The sequence below is a fragment of the Typopeltis vanoorti genome, chromosome 3 (genome assembly GCF_054136105.1).
Source record: "Typopeltis vanoorti isolate ZY-2024b chromosome 3, IOZ_Tvanoo_1.0, whole genome shotgun sequence".
NCBI lineage: Eukaryota > Metazoa > Arthropoda > Arachnida > Uropygi > Thelyphonidae > Typopeltis > Typopeltis vanoorti.
The window spans coordinates 141,755,208-141,774,002 of NC_143551.1; the positions used below are offsets into that span (position 1 = coordinate 141,755,208).

Here is an 18,795-nt window from a genome sequence, read left to right on the forward strand (position 1 = left end):
CATAGCAGAGCAGCATGGTCTGATGCAAACTAAATTCGTAACCAAGGGTCAGTAAAAAGGTATACCAAAATTTAACTTCGATGAAAGTCTTAAATAAACGCAGCAACAAATGCAGTCCACAAGATCTGTTCAGATTAAGACAATGTATTAATACTTCCCAACTTTTGCTGTGAAGAAAGTCTAACAGTCTTGTATAGAAAGTCTAATGAGGCTTATTCTTCACAGAATCCAAATATGAAGTGAAATTCTGGAATTGGATGATATGCAACTGTTAATCCAGGTAATTAAGCATCCTAGTGATGCATTTATATTCCTTGGAGATGTAAGGAACAGCATTTTGGTTCCATCTTAAGCAACTAAAGATGGAATAGCACTGTAGTTCTCTTTTAGTTTGTGGTCTTGAGATCATTAATACCAAAGCTAGGAAACCATAAAAAGGAGGACTCTTTTCCCTATGGACAAGAGTTCTCCTTGTGCCAGATTTTTGATATGGATACATAAATTGGACATCCTGAGACCACAGATACCCCCCCCCCCCAGGTCATGACGACTTTCAACAGCAATCACACCTGAAAGCATTGATGCACTGCATGCCATGATTCTTGATGATAGACAAACATCAGCCAAAAACACTGCAAAGACTCTGGGGATATCCAGGGAACAAGTTGGGATCATTATCCCCCAACATCTGGACAAGCAAAAGCTCTCAGCAAAGTGGGTCCCCAAGTGTTTGAATGCCAACCAAAAGAGAGAACATATGCTGTCATCTCAAGGGATTTTGAGAAATCAGTACAAATTTTTTGGCTCATATTGTAACTATTAATGAAACATGCTTCATCACTATGGCCCAGAGACTAAATAACAGTCATTGGAGTGGAGAAACAAAAGGTTTCCGTGGCCAAAGAAGTTCTGACCCAAAAGTCAGCAGGGAAGGTTCATGCCATTGTCTTTTGGGATATGGATGGTAATTCTTAACAAGTACCTCAAAAAAAAGGTGAAACTGGTACAGCAGCAGTTTATTCAACAGCTCTAAAGGAATTGAAGGAGGTTCTGAAGGAGAAACAGAGCAAAGGTATTTTGCTTTTGCAGGACAATGCACCTGCTCACACTGCTCATGAAACCCAAAAGATAATACACAACTTGGGATCTCAATGTCTGCCTCACCCACCCTATTCATCAGACCTGGCCCCATCTAGCTATTTCCTATTCCCAAATTTAAAGAAACACTTGAAAGGAACAAGATTTACCACAGATGATGAAGTCATATCTGCAGCTGAGGACTAGGTTTTGTAACAAGGGAAAGACTTTTTTCTCAGAGAATTGCAAATGATGTAGAAGCATTGTAACAACACTGTGGAGAATATGTAGAATAATGTGCAAGTTACATGGTTCTACCTCAATTCCTTCATGGTGATTATCACAACTTTTCAGCACACTCTCGTACAGCCCATACATTTACAAACTCACTCCTTTCTCCTCATGCAGTACTTTCACCATACTATTCGTTATTATTGCTCTCTCTCTCAATTGGTCATTGTCAAAGGTCACTGCCTGTGTTGCCAAGGCACACAGGCACAACCTTTCCTACTATGCTATTATCTTTCACTCTCCTCAATGAGTTCCTGATATTCTTATATTCTTCTTACATGCAATTAAATCATTAGTGCCATCAACCACCTGACTCTCTTGCTCATATGAACTAGCTTTTCAAGTCTTGAATTCTATCAATCAAGCTATGTTGTCAGCAATACATTTCGTTCATTTCTTTATTCCTGTTTTCTTTTGTTTCCACAGTGTCACTTGCTTTCGTTTCATCAGCATATTTTTTCATTTCCACAGTTTCTTTTGTTCACTTCTTTCTACTAAGAATCACTGATGTCAAAATTTCCCACAAAATCAACTCTTGTTAAATTCTTGATAAAAGCTTTAAAAAGGATAGAATTTTGAATGTTCTTAAGGAAGAGGGAATGGCAAGTAAGGGAAGTAAGAGATTTAGCAAACTGGTTAGATAATGTGTCAGTAACAACTGTCAATCTGAGAGGATTATTAAGTTCATGAATTTTAGGTAATCTGTATATCCAGGGAGGATGAGAACTAAAGGTTTTAAGTTCCTTGGTATTTCAGGAAGATGAGAAGTTACTTTTTTTTGAGTAATAATCCATAACGCTCACAGCCCTTTAAGGCTAATGACATGCCTTGGTTTTCGTAATTTTTAGTAGGATAACATGGAAAGTCTTAAACCTAAATTCAGGCAGTTCCCAATTCATGAAAGTTCAGACTTATGAAAATTATGACATGGCTAGAAAAAGTGAACTGTAAACATTTTACTTAACTCGCCTATATTATTTGCATACCATCTAACAGTGGTATGTCTGTCCTCCACATGACAGACAGCTCATGTGGTACATGCTTGTTCTTTCTCAATCTCACTTTCAACATGGATGTGGTATATTTCTGTTCAGTTTTCTCTTGATAATTTAATAAGAAAGATCAAACAGCTAAATTAAACATTTTGAAAATAATTTTATTTTTTAATATTATTTATACTGTATTATGTTAATTTGCATGAAACCTTTAAAACATTAGTTTATGCATTACTGTACACACACACATACACACACACCAGGAGCATATATTTAGGGTATGCTAGGTGTGTGTGGTGTGCACCCACGGAATAGCAATATCACAGATATCATATTTTTGCATTTTATCCTGTTAAAAATTCCCATAATTGTTTCCTTGCTTCATGTGATTTCTAAAATTAAACATAATATACTAATGCTTCATGAAGAGGACACTTTGACACATAAACATTGCATCACATTCAGACTATTAATTTGACCGTTTTTAAAAAATGGTTACAGCCAAAACACTATTAACAAAATTCTCTACAAGACCTCAATAAAAAACAAAGATAAACCAGACTACAATGAAACTATAACCATTCCTTACATTAAACAGACATCAGATAAAATAAACAGATACTACAAAAATACAACCTCAAAGCCACCTTTAAACCTCCTGCAAAATTAAGAAGCTTACTCAACTCATCCAAAGACCCACTCCCTCCGCTGGCTCACCCTGGAGTATACTGTATTTATTGCACCTGTAACATACCATATATAGAGGAAACAGGATGCACAATTCCTATCAGACAAAAAGAACATAAACGACACATTAAATCTAATAACTATGGCGAAACTGGCCTGTCTGATAATGCCCTGAACACCATACATAGAATTGACTGGAAAAGCACTAGTTGTTTACATCACACCAAAACATGGTATGAATGCAAATTTAAGGAAGCCTATGAGATTATTATCAACTACCCCGATCTGAACAATAATGACGGTCTAAAAATCCCAAACATATGAAAGGCACATATTCGATCCACGGAACCTTCTTCTCTAAGAATAACTATAAACAGGACTGTAGATAATTCAGGATCCTAAATCAAAAATAATTGTAATGCTAAAAATAGGACATCATTGTTACTGAAAGAAAACTATAAGAAAGAATGTCTCATGTTACCAAAAATAGAATTTAGCTTGATGTAGTTTCTAAATAATTCATTAATTTGTAATTATTATTATTTTTTTTTCCCACTAGAGTTCATGCCAGTAGAATAACCTGTGATCAAGTCATTGTTTCTCTAGCATACTGTATGTAATGTAACTCAGCTTGTCCTGTATATTTGTATATGCTCCAGATGATGATCTTAATATGAAGATCGAAACGTCGGGAAATTAAGGGTTATTTAAAACACGGTTGTAAAGTCCATAATTTCTATAATGAATGCTGATCACCATGCAATACTAAAAGAAAAGTATCCATGTCTCACTCTAGTATTTGGCAATGATAATTTCATCTCACCATGAAGCATTAAATCCTTTGTGCTTCTAACATAAACAGCACGCATGAAGCATAGCTTGTTCATTTGACATTTATGCTTTCCATATTTAAAATTATATTAATTGCTAAATTAAAGTAGTCAAAGATATCCTACAATTAAATTAATTGCACTGAACAAATTAAGATGAGAACTGATGCGCTATGCACTCTTAAAACTTTCATACATCAATAAAAATGTGATCATACGGTTAAGTCAACTTGACGTGAATTTTGTAGCACAGGTTGCATAAGACACACGGCAGCACACCCAACTTAAATAGGCATTCAACACTACCGGTATACATCATCATCAAATTCCTGATATGTACCCTCAAGGAGGGTGTACAGGATATGATAGTACTTCATGAAAAATTTACCTCATTACTAACTTCCTATCTACAATTTTCCGCCAAATAAGTCTATTACTTGTCAAGACTCCAACATCATTACCAGATCTTATATTTCTATTGTATAAGGCACTTTGTACCGTATCAATCCACCTATATCTTGGCCTTTCTCTGGGTCATTTTCCTGCCAACCTGGCCGAGAACACTTGTTTTGCTAATCTTTCCTCGCCCATTCTGTTCAAGTGACCATACCACCTGAGATTAGCTCTATTAACGCATTCCTGAATGTTGACAATGTCAAGTTCTCTCCTAATATCCTCGTTTTTAATATGATATTGCCATTGATGCCATCTGTTCGTGTCTCTAATCTTCCTCAGGACTCTCATATCTGTAGTCTCTAGTCTTTGGTCAAGTGTTTTACTTCTGACCCAGCAATCAGATCCATAAGTTAAAACTGGTTTGAACACTGTCTTGTATACAGCTAATTTAGTGTTCAGACTAATTTCTCTCTTATTCCATGTGAATTTATTCAATTGACGTCCTACAATACCAGCTTTGTTGATTCTGTTGTCTATTTCCATATTTAATTTATCATCTTCACTAAAAATCATGCCCAAGTAGCTGAAATGTTTTACTTGTTCTATTGGTTCTCCATTCACAATGCAGCTGATATTTTCAATGCTTCTGCCTATTTTCATTATCTTTGTCTTATTATTGCTCACCTTCAAACCATATCTATCACAACAGTTATTCAATTTAGTCAGGGAATCTTGCAGACTTGACTTATTTAGACATATGATATCATCTGCATAAAGCAAGGAACTGACATTAACATCTCCAATTTTGATATCATGTTTAATACCACTTCATAATGTGATCCATATAGATAATGAATAACAGAGGGGATAATGTACATCCTTGTCTCACACCAGATTTAACATTAAACCATCTTCCTGTACTTCCTTCAATTCTAACTGCTGACTTACAACTCAAATAAAGACTAAGTATTGTTTAATATAATGCCCCATTGACACCATATAACTGTAGTGTATTGAATAGCTTCTCTCTCGGCACCTAGTCATATGCTGCCTTTTCCAGATAGACAAAACTTAAATACAGATCTTTGTTATATTCCCATGCTTTCTCGACTATTTGTCGTAAAGTGAAGATCTGATCCTGACAGCCTCCATTTGGCCTGAATCCAGCTTGTTCTTCACAAAGCTTTTCTTCCACAATTCTTCTCAACCATTTCTCAAATATACTGGCATAAATCTTGCCCAGAACACTCAGTAAGGAAATACCTCTGTAATTCTCATATTCAGTTTTATATCCCATTTTATATATGGGTACTATGAGAGCTCTACTCCAATCATCAGGAATTCATCCCTCTGTCCAGGCCTTCTGAACTATGCAGTGTAGCCACTGTAAGACTCTTATACCACCATACTTCAGCATTTCTGGTCGAATATCATCTATCCCTGCTGCCTTTCCACATTTCAAGCCTTTGATGGCTTTTTCTACTTCAAGTATGGATATGTATTCCTGACTGTATGCCTGTTGAGTGTTTTTTACCACTGTGCTGTCATCACTGCTCGTTTCATTTAGCAATTTTTCAAAGTAATTACTCCATACTTCAAGGATATCTTTTTCTCCTGTTTTTCATGTCACCTTTATCATCTCTAACTCCTTTTACAGCACTCTTTCCTCCATTTCTAAGCTTCAACAACCTCCAGAATATCTTACCACCTTCTTGATATTTATTTTCTATTTTCTTGCCAAAGTCCTCCCATGACTTTTGTTTAGCTAGTTTTACACAGTGTTTTGCTTTCTTACATTTGTCTCTGTATTCTCTAAGAGAACAAGCTGACTTGTTTGCCAGGAACTTTTGATATGCTTTCTTCTTTTCCTTCACTGCCTCTTTAATTTCCATTGAGTTCTGATTTTTCTATTCTTGCAGACAACCTCACCACATGCCTCTCTGGCTGAATCAATCAGGGTTTTCTTCAAGGCTTGCCACTGAATCTCCGAGGTTTGGTTCTTGTTCTCAAACTTTTTCATTTTTTCTTCAATAATCTTTGTATATTTTAGTCTACAGTTCACATCTGAGAGCTGCTCAACTTTTATTCGCTTTAAAGCTTTCTTACATGTCATTCTTTTCAATATGAAATTCAATTTTATCCTGCTCAAGACTAAATAGTGATCACTTCCAATTTCTAATCCTCTGTACAGTCTGGTGTCCTGCACCAGGGAGAAAACATCACTATCAACAATAACATAGTCAATGAGACTTTTCTTATTCCTTGCCTCTTCTCTCCATGTGAATTTGTGCACATTTTTATGTTGGAACATGGTGTTTGTAATAACCAGTCCATGTCCTGAGCCGAAATCCAACAGATATTTGCCATTATCATTAGCTTTGCTCTTTTCTTCAAATTTTCCCAAAACATTTTTGTATGTCTGACAATCATTTCTTACTCTGCTATTTAGATCCCCAACAAGGACCAACTTTTCCTTTTTCATTGTGTCAGTTGCTTTCTCTAGAACCTCAAAAAATTCCTCCACTTCTACCTTAGTAGAACTTTCTGTGGGACACAAAGAAGTCTCATTTTCCAGTTCCCCATTCTGATATTTGCCCAAATCACTCTACTTGACACTGCCTGCCATTCAAGATGAGCCTCATATTTTGTGTTGAATACTATGGCTACTCCTTTTCCTTGATTGTCATTGCCTGAATATAACATTTTGTATTTATTGTTCAGAAAGATCTTGCCAGTTTTTGTGTTTTTTGTTTCGGTCACCCCTATTATGTCGGTCTGATACTTATTTAATTCCTCAGCTAGCTCCATTTCTTTGCCATTCAGGCTTCTTATGTTGATGGTACTGATCTTTAACTCTGGTGATGTTGAGTTGGGGTGTGTTTTCAGATTTGTTTTCAGACTGATATACATGTAATGTAAATATGTAAGAATAGGATCTGATTAAGGAGCAAAGGGATTCAAGTAACAAAGTTTATGGAACGTAACTCTTATTCCACCCAGTTTGCCTGTTTTGCATGAATAAAAACCTACCTCTCCAGGAGTAAAAATCCTGATAGAGATTCAATGTTGTAGACAGAATTCAAAACCAGGTCTTCCAATCAAAGTGCATCATCAAAACAGATAGGCTATAAAGGCTCCACTTTTCTGAGTAATCCTTTTAGTTTGAGATTTATTGGATTGTATGTTAACAGAACCAGATGTAGAATCAAAAAAATATTATGCTTCATTGCAACAAGTTCAAATCTCCAATTATTAGAATCTGTAGCTACCCTGGAAAACCAACCTAATTTAAATAAGTATGAATGCATTAAACTTTCCAAAATATGAGAAACAGTAATTCTTAAGCATCCTTAGTAACAAACTAAGCTTTCTACCAGCACTGAAAGAGGACACCCATCATTGGTAGAACAAGATTTTATTTTATCTAGCTTTAATTTATTTTGTTTGCTTACGTGCTTGTTACAATTTCTATTATATTCTCACCACCAGAGACCAGTTTCATGCATGGAGCTTTATTGAGGTTATGGTCACTAAACATAGAGTTTTTAAGAAACTTAAGGCTCCATGAAGTTCTGATTTTTCTATTCTTGCAAACAACTTCATGTACCTCCAATTTCTGAATAAATCAACATTTTCTGATTCTTGTCGAACCATTTTTGAGTTTACCATTTGTCTCTGAAAGCTGATAAACTGATTCTTTTTTTAAAACCACTTTTTGTTCCAACCAGATTCCATGATTTCTCAACCCAAAGTAAAAATGTTAGATTTTTAGAATCTGTAGCACAGCACAATGCATGCCATAAGTATCTCTTGTTGTGATGTTTAAGGTTCATGTTTAGAAAAGGATAGAAAGGCATATATTTCTCCACGACAGAATGTGCATGTGGGGGGGGGGGGGGCAACATGGTTTATGAAAGAGTTCTTAGTAACTTACACACTTTCTATAATAGTGATAGGTGAGCAAAACAAGGGTTAATGCAGAATAACTTATATACAGAACAAGGAAAGACTCAAAAAATTAAAATAAATAAAGGAATTAGATTAAGGTATATCATTAAGTCCAACTTTATTTAATTTAGTGATGAATAAAATAACAAAAGTAAACACAAAATGAAAAAAAATGTGGAATATGAATTAAATATGAAAAACTAAGAATAATTGAATATGCTGATGATATAATCTTACTAGAAGAAAATGAAGATGACCTACAATGATTACTAAATACATTCAATAATGAAGCAGAAAAGAAAAATATGAAGCTATCAACAAAAAAGACAGTTGCCAAGGAACCTATACATTCTTGTTTTTATACAAAAACAAGAATGTATAAAAGGAGTAACCAGTATTGACAAACGCAGCAATACTAAACAAACTCCAGAACTCACAAATCAGAAAAACTGCAAAATTCAACAAATAAATGAGTGGATCCAAAAACAGAAATAAAAATGGAATAATCAAATGGAAAGAATGCAAAATAATAAATGGATATCAAAGAAGTGGATATGAAAGGGAAAAAGAAATAGAGGAAGACCAAGAAAAGTTGGCAGGATGGTTTTTTCAAATGGAGGCACTAAAAGCATTTGCACTTAATCGTGATTAAGCACAAATGCTCCGATTGTGATAAAGCCAATAAAATAAATGATATTACCTGCCAGTAGCATGCAGCTAAATTTTGGATTGCTCCAGCAGCAGCTTCTAGTGTTTCAGGATTAGAACACTCAGATAACAGTGAAAGATATGGCTGAACCACCTCTGGCTGCCACAAAAGTGACATTCCTCTTGTTGGTTCTGATTGGTCAATAGGATTCTTTGTTAATGGTATGCCATCCCGTTTTGGTTTCTCAACAGTCTGGGCTTCTTTCTTCTTTTTGCTAGCACCAAAGCAACCAAGATTGTCACCTACAGCTGAAAAAAAAAAATTAAATTTATCTAAATAATTAAATTCTCTAAAAACTCATCCTTAAGGACACATCTGGTATTCTTCCACTAAGTCTAGCAAAATTTAATGCCAAATGAAAATATGATGACAGTAAGTAATTAAAACTACTTACTAAAATAATTACAGCAACTATTATTAGAAAAATTGGGTTTAATCATTAATAAAATTTAAATATTAAAATATAATAAATTAGTTTAATCCTTTATCCAAGTGAGAGCAAACAAAGTTTGCGCCTGAAAATATCTTCAGGACTGAATATGGTGTTGTTGTACTTTCTTACCAGGGTAAGTAGTACAACGCCAGGCAACTCATAGCAAAGGTGGAGCAAGCTACCAACACTCCTATCCCAGTATCTCCAATAATGCAAAACACATCTCCTTGCAGATATGTATAATGTTATGCATTAAGGGATTGGCCACTACCCAGACTAGTTTTGACCTTAATTGAGGTCTCTTCAGTGGGAGCCAGTGAAGATATTTCAGGCGCAAACTTTGTTTGCTCTCACTTGGATAAAGGATTAAACTAAATTTATTATAGTCTAACCAAGTGAAAAATAAACTTTCAACATCTTTCTCTAAATCCCGAGTAATTTAAATATTAAAATAAGTGAAATTTCTTATAATACTCTTTCAGATATTGGTTTATTTATTGCAAATAAAATAAAAGAACGTGTTGCCTAGGTATGGTAGTGATGAGCTGAGCAGAACAGCAGTAATATTGAATAAATTAATAGCTAGAATGTGTCAGAAGAGAGGAATTGGAATATGTGGATGCTTGGAGGGTGTTTAAGGAGAGAGAGGAATTGTATGCGAGAGACCGCTTGCATTTGAATGAGGATAGACGTAGGCATCTGGAGAGTTGCTGTTCTAAACGAGCCGGTGCATCCCAGGGTGGATGGTAGCAGGGGGTGGCCTCTTGTGGGAATGAATACTTGGGAGAAGGGGGACAACATCAAGTAATGCTGAGCCCAATAGAGTCTAGAGGGGATAATGCTGGGTATAGAAACAGTGGCATTTTTATACTTTACACCAATGCCAGGAATATCCAGAATAAAGGAGAGGAATTGATGGTGTTGATAGCATCAGCCTGGCCAAAGATTATTCAGATCACTGAGACTTGGTTGACAGAAGAGGATATAATGACAGGAACAGAAGTAGAAGGGTACAGCATTTTTTGGCAGGATAAGAAGGGAAAGTGTGGTGGTGGGGTACTGCTTATGATAAGTGATGACCTATGAACTCTACGAGTGGAGGCTTTGGAAGGAAGTGAGACAAATGATTTTGAGATCATGTGGTGTGTGGTAGAGGTAGGCAAGACAGGATATTTAGTGGGATGTTGCTACAGACCAAGGAACACAGAGGGTGGGGGACCAGGAAATGTTTAGACAGTTGAGCTTGGCAAGTGCAAGAAGAATGATTGTTATGGGAGATTATAACTACAGCAGTATAAATTGGGGAGAGGAAGATGCATGTAGCAATAAGGGAATGGAATTTCTAGAATTCTTGAGGGACAAATATCTTAGGCAGCATGTAATAGAGAGAACAAGAGGTTCAAGAGTTTTGGATTTGGTCATAGCATCAGAAGAGCTGATAATAAGTGAGATGACATCTCTCCCACCAGTTGGAGAGAGTGACCATGTGGTTTTGACTTGGAAGATGAATAGACATGCAGGAGTATCAAAGAGATGGGAATATATGTGGAATTATAAGGCAGGTGATTACAATAGTCTTAAACATCAACTTGGGGGGGGGGGTTTATGGAGGGAGGAATTGGAAGGCTGGGATATCATTAGTGCTTGGGAAATTGTGAAGGAATATTTGTTAGCAGCAACAGTAAGCTGTATTTCACAAATGAAGAAGAGGACACAATTTTATGTAAAGTGGATGACAAACAATTAAACAATTAAACAGGAACTTCTTTCTTTTAAGGTTACATGGTGATCAGCACTCATATTTGTAAATTTAGGGACACAAAAACACGCGTGTTGAACAGATTATTTTATTAATTACTAATAAAATAAAACTTGACGTTTCGACCCCTATATCGAGGTCATCATCAGAAGAATACAACTGTATAAGGAACCAAGCTACATGCTCATGCCCTGTATACTGGTAAACTAAATCAACGTAGTTAATAAATCGTTTTTCCTAATGAACTGACAGCGCTGTTGACCTGACTTTTCAATGAAAGTCTGGCTACAGGAAAGGTGCCCAGGGAATGGAAGGAAGGTAAGATAGTGCCATTGCATAAGGGCAGTAGCAGATAAGCTGATAAGCTTATATTTATATTTATATAATGATAAGCTGATATTTCTGTTGCAGCACATGCGTTTGGATGTCAGGTTAGTCAACTGGAAGTGTCTAATTATAGGCCAGTTTGTGTGTCATCAGTAGTTGTTAAGATCTCGGAGAAATTAATTAGGGACCGTACACAACATTGGGCAGATGTGGGTAATGTTATCTGTGAGAGTCAACATGGATTTGTGAGGGGTGCTCTTGTTTTAGTAATATGCTAGCCTTTTATAATAAAGTTACAAAAGCAGTAGATGAGGGAAAGGCATATACTGCCATTTTCTTGGATTTAGCAAAGGAATTTGTCAGGGTGCATCATGATAAGCTGATATTTATGTTGCAGCATATGCGTTTGGATATCAGGTTAGTCAACTGGATTCAGGATTGGCTGTCCGATAGGTATCAGAGAGTTGTGTATGGTGGGGCAGTTTCAAGGAGGAAGAGGGTTACAAGTGGGGTTCCACAGGGCTCAGTACTGGAACCTATATTGTTAACCTTTATATCAATGACATTGTCAATGGATTGCAGGGGGATGTTCAGTTGTTTGCAGATGATGTGAAGCTGGGAAGGGTTATTAGTAATAGTGCAGATGTGGTAGTCATGCAAGAGGATTTGAATAAGTTAGACAGATGGGCAAATGAATGGGGGTTTCAGTTTTATGCAGCAAAATGTAAGGTCTTGAGGTTTGGGACACATCGATGGGATGCGGCATACTCTATTAGAGGAGATATACTGGAGGAAGTAGGGGAGACAAGAGATCTGGGGTTGATGATTGATAGAAACCTGAAATTCAAGGGACATATTGCAAAGGTGGTGAAGGTAACACAAAGGATTGATGCAATAATGAGAAGGATGCTGACCTGCAGAGATAAGAGAGTTATCATTCTGTTGTATAAGACCCCGATCAGACCACACTTAGACTATTGTTCTCAGATTTGGTCACCAGGATTTGAAGGGGATAAATTAACTGTGGAAAGGGTACAAAGACGGATGACAAAGATTGTTTCAGGACTGTACAATGTTAGTTATGCAGATCAGCTGAGGGAATGTGGACTGCAGAATTTGGTGGATAGGAGAGGTGATATGATTGAGACTTTTAAACTGTTGAGAGGTGGTTATAGGGTTGACACTGGGGAGTTCTTTCACTTGGTTGAACAGTAGGAAGGAGTGATGACAACGGGCCATCCCTGGAAGTTACGAAAGGAAACTGTGAGCAAGAGGGTGAGGAGTGGTTTCTTTGCATGGAGGGTGGTTGAACCATGGAATGCATTGCCTGATAGAGTGGTGAGAGAGAGAGATCGGTCAATGAGTTTAAAGAGTGGTATGATAGACTGTGTTTCCTAGGAGGGATCTCCCACGTTGAGTCGTTTGACTCCTTGGAGGCCTAAATAATAATAATAGTATAAACTACAGAAGAAAAAAAAATCACTTGCAAGTGTAGGACAGCATTAATCGGGGTCAGTAATATTAAAATATCAGTTTCCAATCAAAGTTTCACATTAAGGAAACAATGAAATCAGGTCACATCAGTAGATTCTTTCATATGCCAAGACAGGAAATTATTACATTCTATGTAAGGCACTGTTACTGTATTCCATGATATGTTATTATTATGTTAAGCCTGATTTTTCATTCCTGTTATGAGCAACATCATTAAATTCAGTTGGAAAGATGCAAAGCATGTGCAGGACCTGTTTTTTGGATACATTTTAAAAATGCCTAGACTTGTTATCTTTTGGAAGACCTCAAGAAAGAATATTTTTTTTTAAAAAAAAAAAAGCCTATTTTTATATAGTAAATTTAGTTAAATCCTTTATGCAATTGTAAGCAAACAAAGTTTGCACCTGAAAATATCTTCAGGACTGAGGTAAGGTGGTATATCCCTTGGCAACTCGTAGCAAAGGTGGACCAAGCTCTCATTACTCCTTGTGATGCAGCTGTTTTTTCAATAGCAACTTATAGATGTGAGACCTGGAACCTGAAGACTGACCAGATAAGGATAACTGCATTTGAGATGTGGTGTTACATATACTGAAAGGCAGATAAATGGATGGGTGCTAGAAAGGATCAGTAGAACTTTAAGGCTCTTTAAGGATACTGACAAAAGAAAGTTAAAATATGTTGGCCACATTAAAAGAATACAAGGACTTCTCAAAAGAGCAATAGAAGGGAGAGGGCGCATGCTAGGATTTCCTTTTGGCTTTCAAAGTTATTTTTACTTTCATGATGATGTTAATTTCTTTTATACATGTCAGCAAGGAGATCTGCTTTTCATTATGGGAGATACTGAGAAGCACATCTCCTTGCGGACATGTATACTGCTATGCATTAAGGGAAGGGCCACTACCCACAAGGAGATGTGCTTTGCATTATGGAAGATACTGAGACAAGGAGTGATGAGAACTTGGTCCACCTTTGCTATGAGTTGCCAAGGGCTGTACCACCTTACCTCAGTCCTGAAGATATTTTCAGGTGCAAACTTTGTTTGCTTACACTTGGATAAAGGATTAAACTAAATTTATTATAGTCTAACCAAGTGCAAAATAAACTTCTAACATATTTCTATATAGGTTTATAAGCTGTTGTAATATTTAGATCTTTCATTAACAAAGCAAGGAGAGTAGGTCTACTAATGTGCATATATATTTATTTCACATGATGATACAATGGCCGTGAGCCTTCACGGAGAGGTACAGCACCTTCTCAATTCTCCCCCCCCCCCCCAAATTTCATCCGGGCTTGGGATCGCCATGGCTGATGAATCTGGCCTATGGCTGGGGCTCAAGTATTCCCGACTGTAATACATGTATGTTCATGGGGCCGATTTGCCTGTTCTGGGAGATGAAAAACCTGAGTTTCTAAGTGAAAAAAAAACCCTTACCTCCGTATGTGACCAGCTAACGTACCCAGGTCTTTACTACCAAAGGGCTGCATTTATACTGACTTAGCTATGGAGGGCTCTTGCTAATAATGTGAGGGACAATACAGCCTTAGTGTCAAACATCTTTTTAAAAATGGCATTTTTTCTTGATATTGTCTGTAACAAGATGGAGAGGTATAAAATTACATCATGGGAATTACAGAGACCAGATGGATTACAAGGATATGAGAGACAGGATCATGGCCTACAGAAAGTCTATTTTCATACCACTACACAAGAAGGGAGATATGAAGGATTACAAACTATAGAACTAGTAATCTTTCATGCAAGTAAGATTTTATTAAACATCATTCTAAATGGGTTTGAGGACAAAGTTAAGGAAGAGATGTCTGAGGAACACAGGTTTTAGAAAAGGTAAGAGATCAGATCCTTCATCTTAGATATCAGAAAAGTATATAGAATTTAGACACCCTATAGTAATATGTTTCATAGACATGAGTCATGAAAATGGGTTTTTCCTCAACATATTTTGAGGTAATAGCTAACTTGTACAGTGAACAAAAAGCTACAGTATAAACAGGTGTTGGATTAAATTATTGGCTTCAGGTTGGAACGGAGTTAGCTAAGGATGCCTACTTTCTCCTCACCTGTTCAGTATCTATGCTGAGGACATCATGCATATAGCACTGGGTGAGATTAAAACAAGAATTAGGATTAGGTGGTAGATTGATCAGCAATCCAAGATACAGATTGCTGATCAATCTACCACCTTGATGCTGTATCATCAACAAAGGAGTGCTGATGATACAGCACTCCTTTGTAATGACAAAGAAGAACTAGGACAATTTTTTTTACAAAGATAATGAGATCAGTAAGAACAGAGGACTTCAGCTGAATCCTAGCAAGAAAAATATTATGGTTCTCAAAGGAAATCAGATAGGGAAGCTCCTGAGAAACAAGTGTACCTTAATGGAAAAAGAACTGAGGAAGCCAGCAAGTTCAAGTACCTGGGATCCATTATTGTGAAGAATTGGTGTTCAGAAGACATCAGAAGAAGATTAGGAATGCCTTAAACAGTCAGAGACTTGTCTTAAATCTAGAAGGATGGATCTATCTCTACAGGAAGAAAGAGAAGGATTCTTGATGCAGCTGTTTTTTCAATAGCCACTTATAGATGCGAGACCTGGAACCTGAAGACTGACAGGAAAAGGATAACTGCATTTGAGATGTGGTGTTACATATACTGAAAGGCAGATAAATGGATGGGTGCTAGAAAGGATCAGTAGAACTTTAAGGCTCCTTAAGGATACTGACAAAAGAAAGTTAAAATATGTTGGCCACATTAAAAGAATACAAGGACTTCTCAAAAGAGCAATAGAAGGGAGAGGGTGCATGCTAAGATTTCCTTTTTGCTTTCAAAGTTATTTTTACTTTCATGATGATGTTAATTTTTTTTATGTTGTGGAGATCAGTATCACTTATGCGAGGTATTCTATGCAATCTGAGAATGCACTTTTTGTCAGTATTGTATAGATGTTGTCCAAAACTTGGAGATTTTTAGCCCATCATTTTTGTTTAAATTAGTTGGTTTATGAGTGTGTCCCATGTCTCCCAGTTTTCTTTTATACTAACTATGCACCCAGATATTTAATTTGGTATACTGCTGTATGTGACAAGGGAGGAGGGATCTTTAGATGTGCTGAATAAATGATTTAGTGTCCACTTATGTTTTTCTTTTTTCTGAAGACGTTTAATATATGTGATAGTTTTGCTGAAATAATTTTTGTTTTGATGTGTTATCTGTTCAGTATTTTGTCAATTGTCTTTGAATTATATACATTTTAAACAAAGGTGGCTCTGATCCACTGTAGTTCTCTTTTGAAATCATTCTCACTTGAGGAAAATGTTACCAGTCTGTTTGAGGATATTTTTATTATTCCTAGTTTATGTGTTGGTGGTGGTAGGGATCTATATGATTTAATTTTTTTTTTATGGCATAAAGACACAATGGTTATACTATGTCAGAACATAGGTCACAGCTGTATATATGGTAAATGGTTAGGACAATCACAAACAATCATGCCCTTGGCAGGATTTGAACTGACAGCCTCCTGGCTGGAGAGCAGATACCCTAACCACTTGGCCGACCATGCTGGCAGATCTATATGTATAAACTGACCAGTGTGTGTGTAGGTTTACAATAAATGCTAAACAAGAGACAGTCTGATAAAAGGCAAGTTATAAGTGTATCCAAGAGCAGCAAGAAATTTTGTTTTTCTATTTTCAATGTACTCATGTTATTTGTTTCAAGCTGAGGAAAGCATTCAAGATTTGGTAGCAAAATTACAAGTATATTATCAATATATCTAAGTCAAACCTTTGGTTTTTAAATTTGCAAATTCAAGAGCTTTCTGCTCAAACGTTTCCATAAAGAAGTTTGGAATGTGAAGGGGGGAGTGAGCCTATGGGCCATCCCTACCTCCTGAAGGTATGACTGAACTGTTTTATCACATGATATAATACTGACCAAGCACGTGGGAAAAGAGAGCCATAATATTTGGCAGAAATTTGTTTTGTAGAAGAATTATATCATTGATGAGAATGCTAATAGAGGGCAGTGATGTCAAAGCTGACTAAGAGATCCTGTTAATCTAAAATAAAGTCCCTTAATTTTAGTAATAAAGTGTAGACTATATTTTTTATGCAGGAGGAAGGAAAGACCTTTCAGCTCCTTTAGTACTGTTAATTTCTTGGCTAGTTGTAGTTATTTAATTTGAAAGTCACGCTGAAGATGTCATTGATACTGTGGTGAAAATTCTATACTAATAAAAATCATGTAGATAAAATTCATATTATGTTTAACTGGTTATTTGACTGTTAATTCCTTCCACTATTGGTCTCAGTGGTATGTTATCTTCATAGACTTTGGGGAGTCCATACATTCTTGGTTGTCTTAAATAGTGTGATGGCGAGGAAGTAGCCTCTTCCAGTAATTTTTTTTGTTTTCTTTTTGAACCTCTTTGTGGCACTGTAATTGTCTGCTTTTAAATATCGGTATCAGATACGTCTTTTCCATTTAGGATGATTGCTGCATTACCTTTGTTGGCTTTTGTGATAAGCTGTTCATTTATCACAAATGAACAGCTTATCACTTTGTTAAGGTTGCTGAAAAGGGATAAAATGTTCATTTATCCATTTTTAGCAACCTTATTACTGATTTGCCAGCCTGGTTGGACAAGTGATTAGAATATCTGCTCTCCAGCCAAGAGGCAGGTTCAAATCCTGCCTAGGCATGGACATTTGTGATTGTCTTCCACCCTCATTACATTCATTCATACAAGTGAATAAACACTCTCCCAAAGTGGACTGGGTCACCATGGGAGAAGTAGACCCAACCCTCCCTCAATGGGAGAGGCCTTCACCCTGTAGTGGGGTGGAAAAGATAGGCTGATCATCATCATCATCATTGATTCATCTTCCTCAGCTAAATTTTCAAAAGGAGCGCTGATATTTTTTAATAGGCTATTTGTGTTTGATTTTGTCATCTATGTCAGGAGGTAGAGATTTTAAACCTTATTTAATATGATACAGCATGTCTAATTTGTCAACTGTGAGGAACAACTGCAAAATTTGGGATTTCCTTGAGTAGTTATAAAAGTTCTCCTTTGTTAAGATTATAACTTGATATGTTAAGCTATAATCTTGGTTGATTTTGTGTAGCTCATTAGCTGTGATTGTTGATTCTTTGTCTCTGTTGAGGTGAAAAGTGGTTGGGTTGTCAGCAATTCTTTCTAGTATTTTCTATATTTCTGAAAATAGGCACAAAAAGAACAATGCAAACTATAAAAATATTCATAGTTTACCTTTTTACTGCTGGGTTTCATATTCAAATTTGTTATTATTATTATCTGAGTTCTCCAGGGAGTCAAGGAATCTTTGAGGGATCATGTTGGATGCTTAATGGAATATTTACAGCACTAGGAAAGGATTAAAACTAATTTTAATGCTTTCAATATTTCATCTCAGGCCTGGTTTTCAATATTTCAATATTTTATCTCAGTCTTTCTAAGTATATATAATGATCTACTCATTTAGTCACTGAGACATCTTCAGGGATTACAAATAATTCTTGTAACACACACTGAACTATAAGAGAATACTAAGTGAAAGACATGAAGACTTGAGAGTCACCCATGTGTTTCACTTAGTATTGTGTTGTATTTCAGTGTGTGTTATAAGAGTTATTTGCAACCTCAGTGACTGAGACAAAATATTGAAAACATTAAAATTAGTTTTCATCCTTTCCTAGTGTTGTAAATATTCCATTAAATCTCCAACATGATGTCCTCACAGCACTTAAGCCTCAACACACCGAATCTTTGAGGGAGGCTATACATCACCAAAACTA

General features: G+C 36.3%; 1 protein-coding gene across 6 annotated transcripts in view; it reads right to left on the reverse strand.

Moving 5' to 3' along the window:
- LOC150108619 (catenin delta-2-like) overlaps positions 1 to 18,795 on the reverse strand; it is a 593,872-nt gene that overhangs the window by 163,279 nt on the left and 411,798 nt on the right. For all 6 annotated transcript variants that reach the window (XM_090390888.1, XM_090390887.1, XM_090390891.1 and 3 more), the window contains one exon: positions 8,925 to 9,181. In XM_090390888.1, coding sequence (XP_090247014.1) covers positions 8,925 to 9,181 — 257 coding nt within the window. The remainder of the gene's footprint in view (positions 1 to 8,924; positions 9,182 to 18,795) is intronic.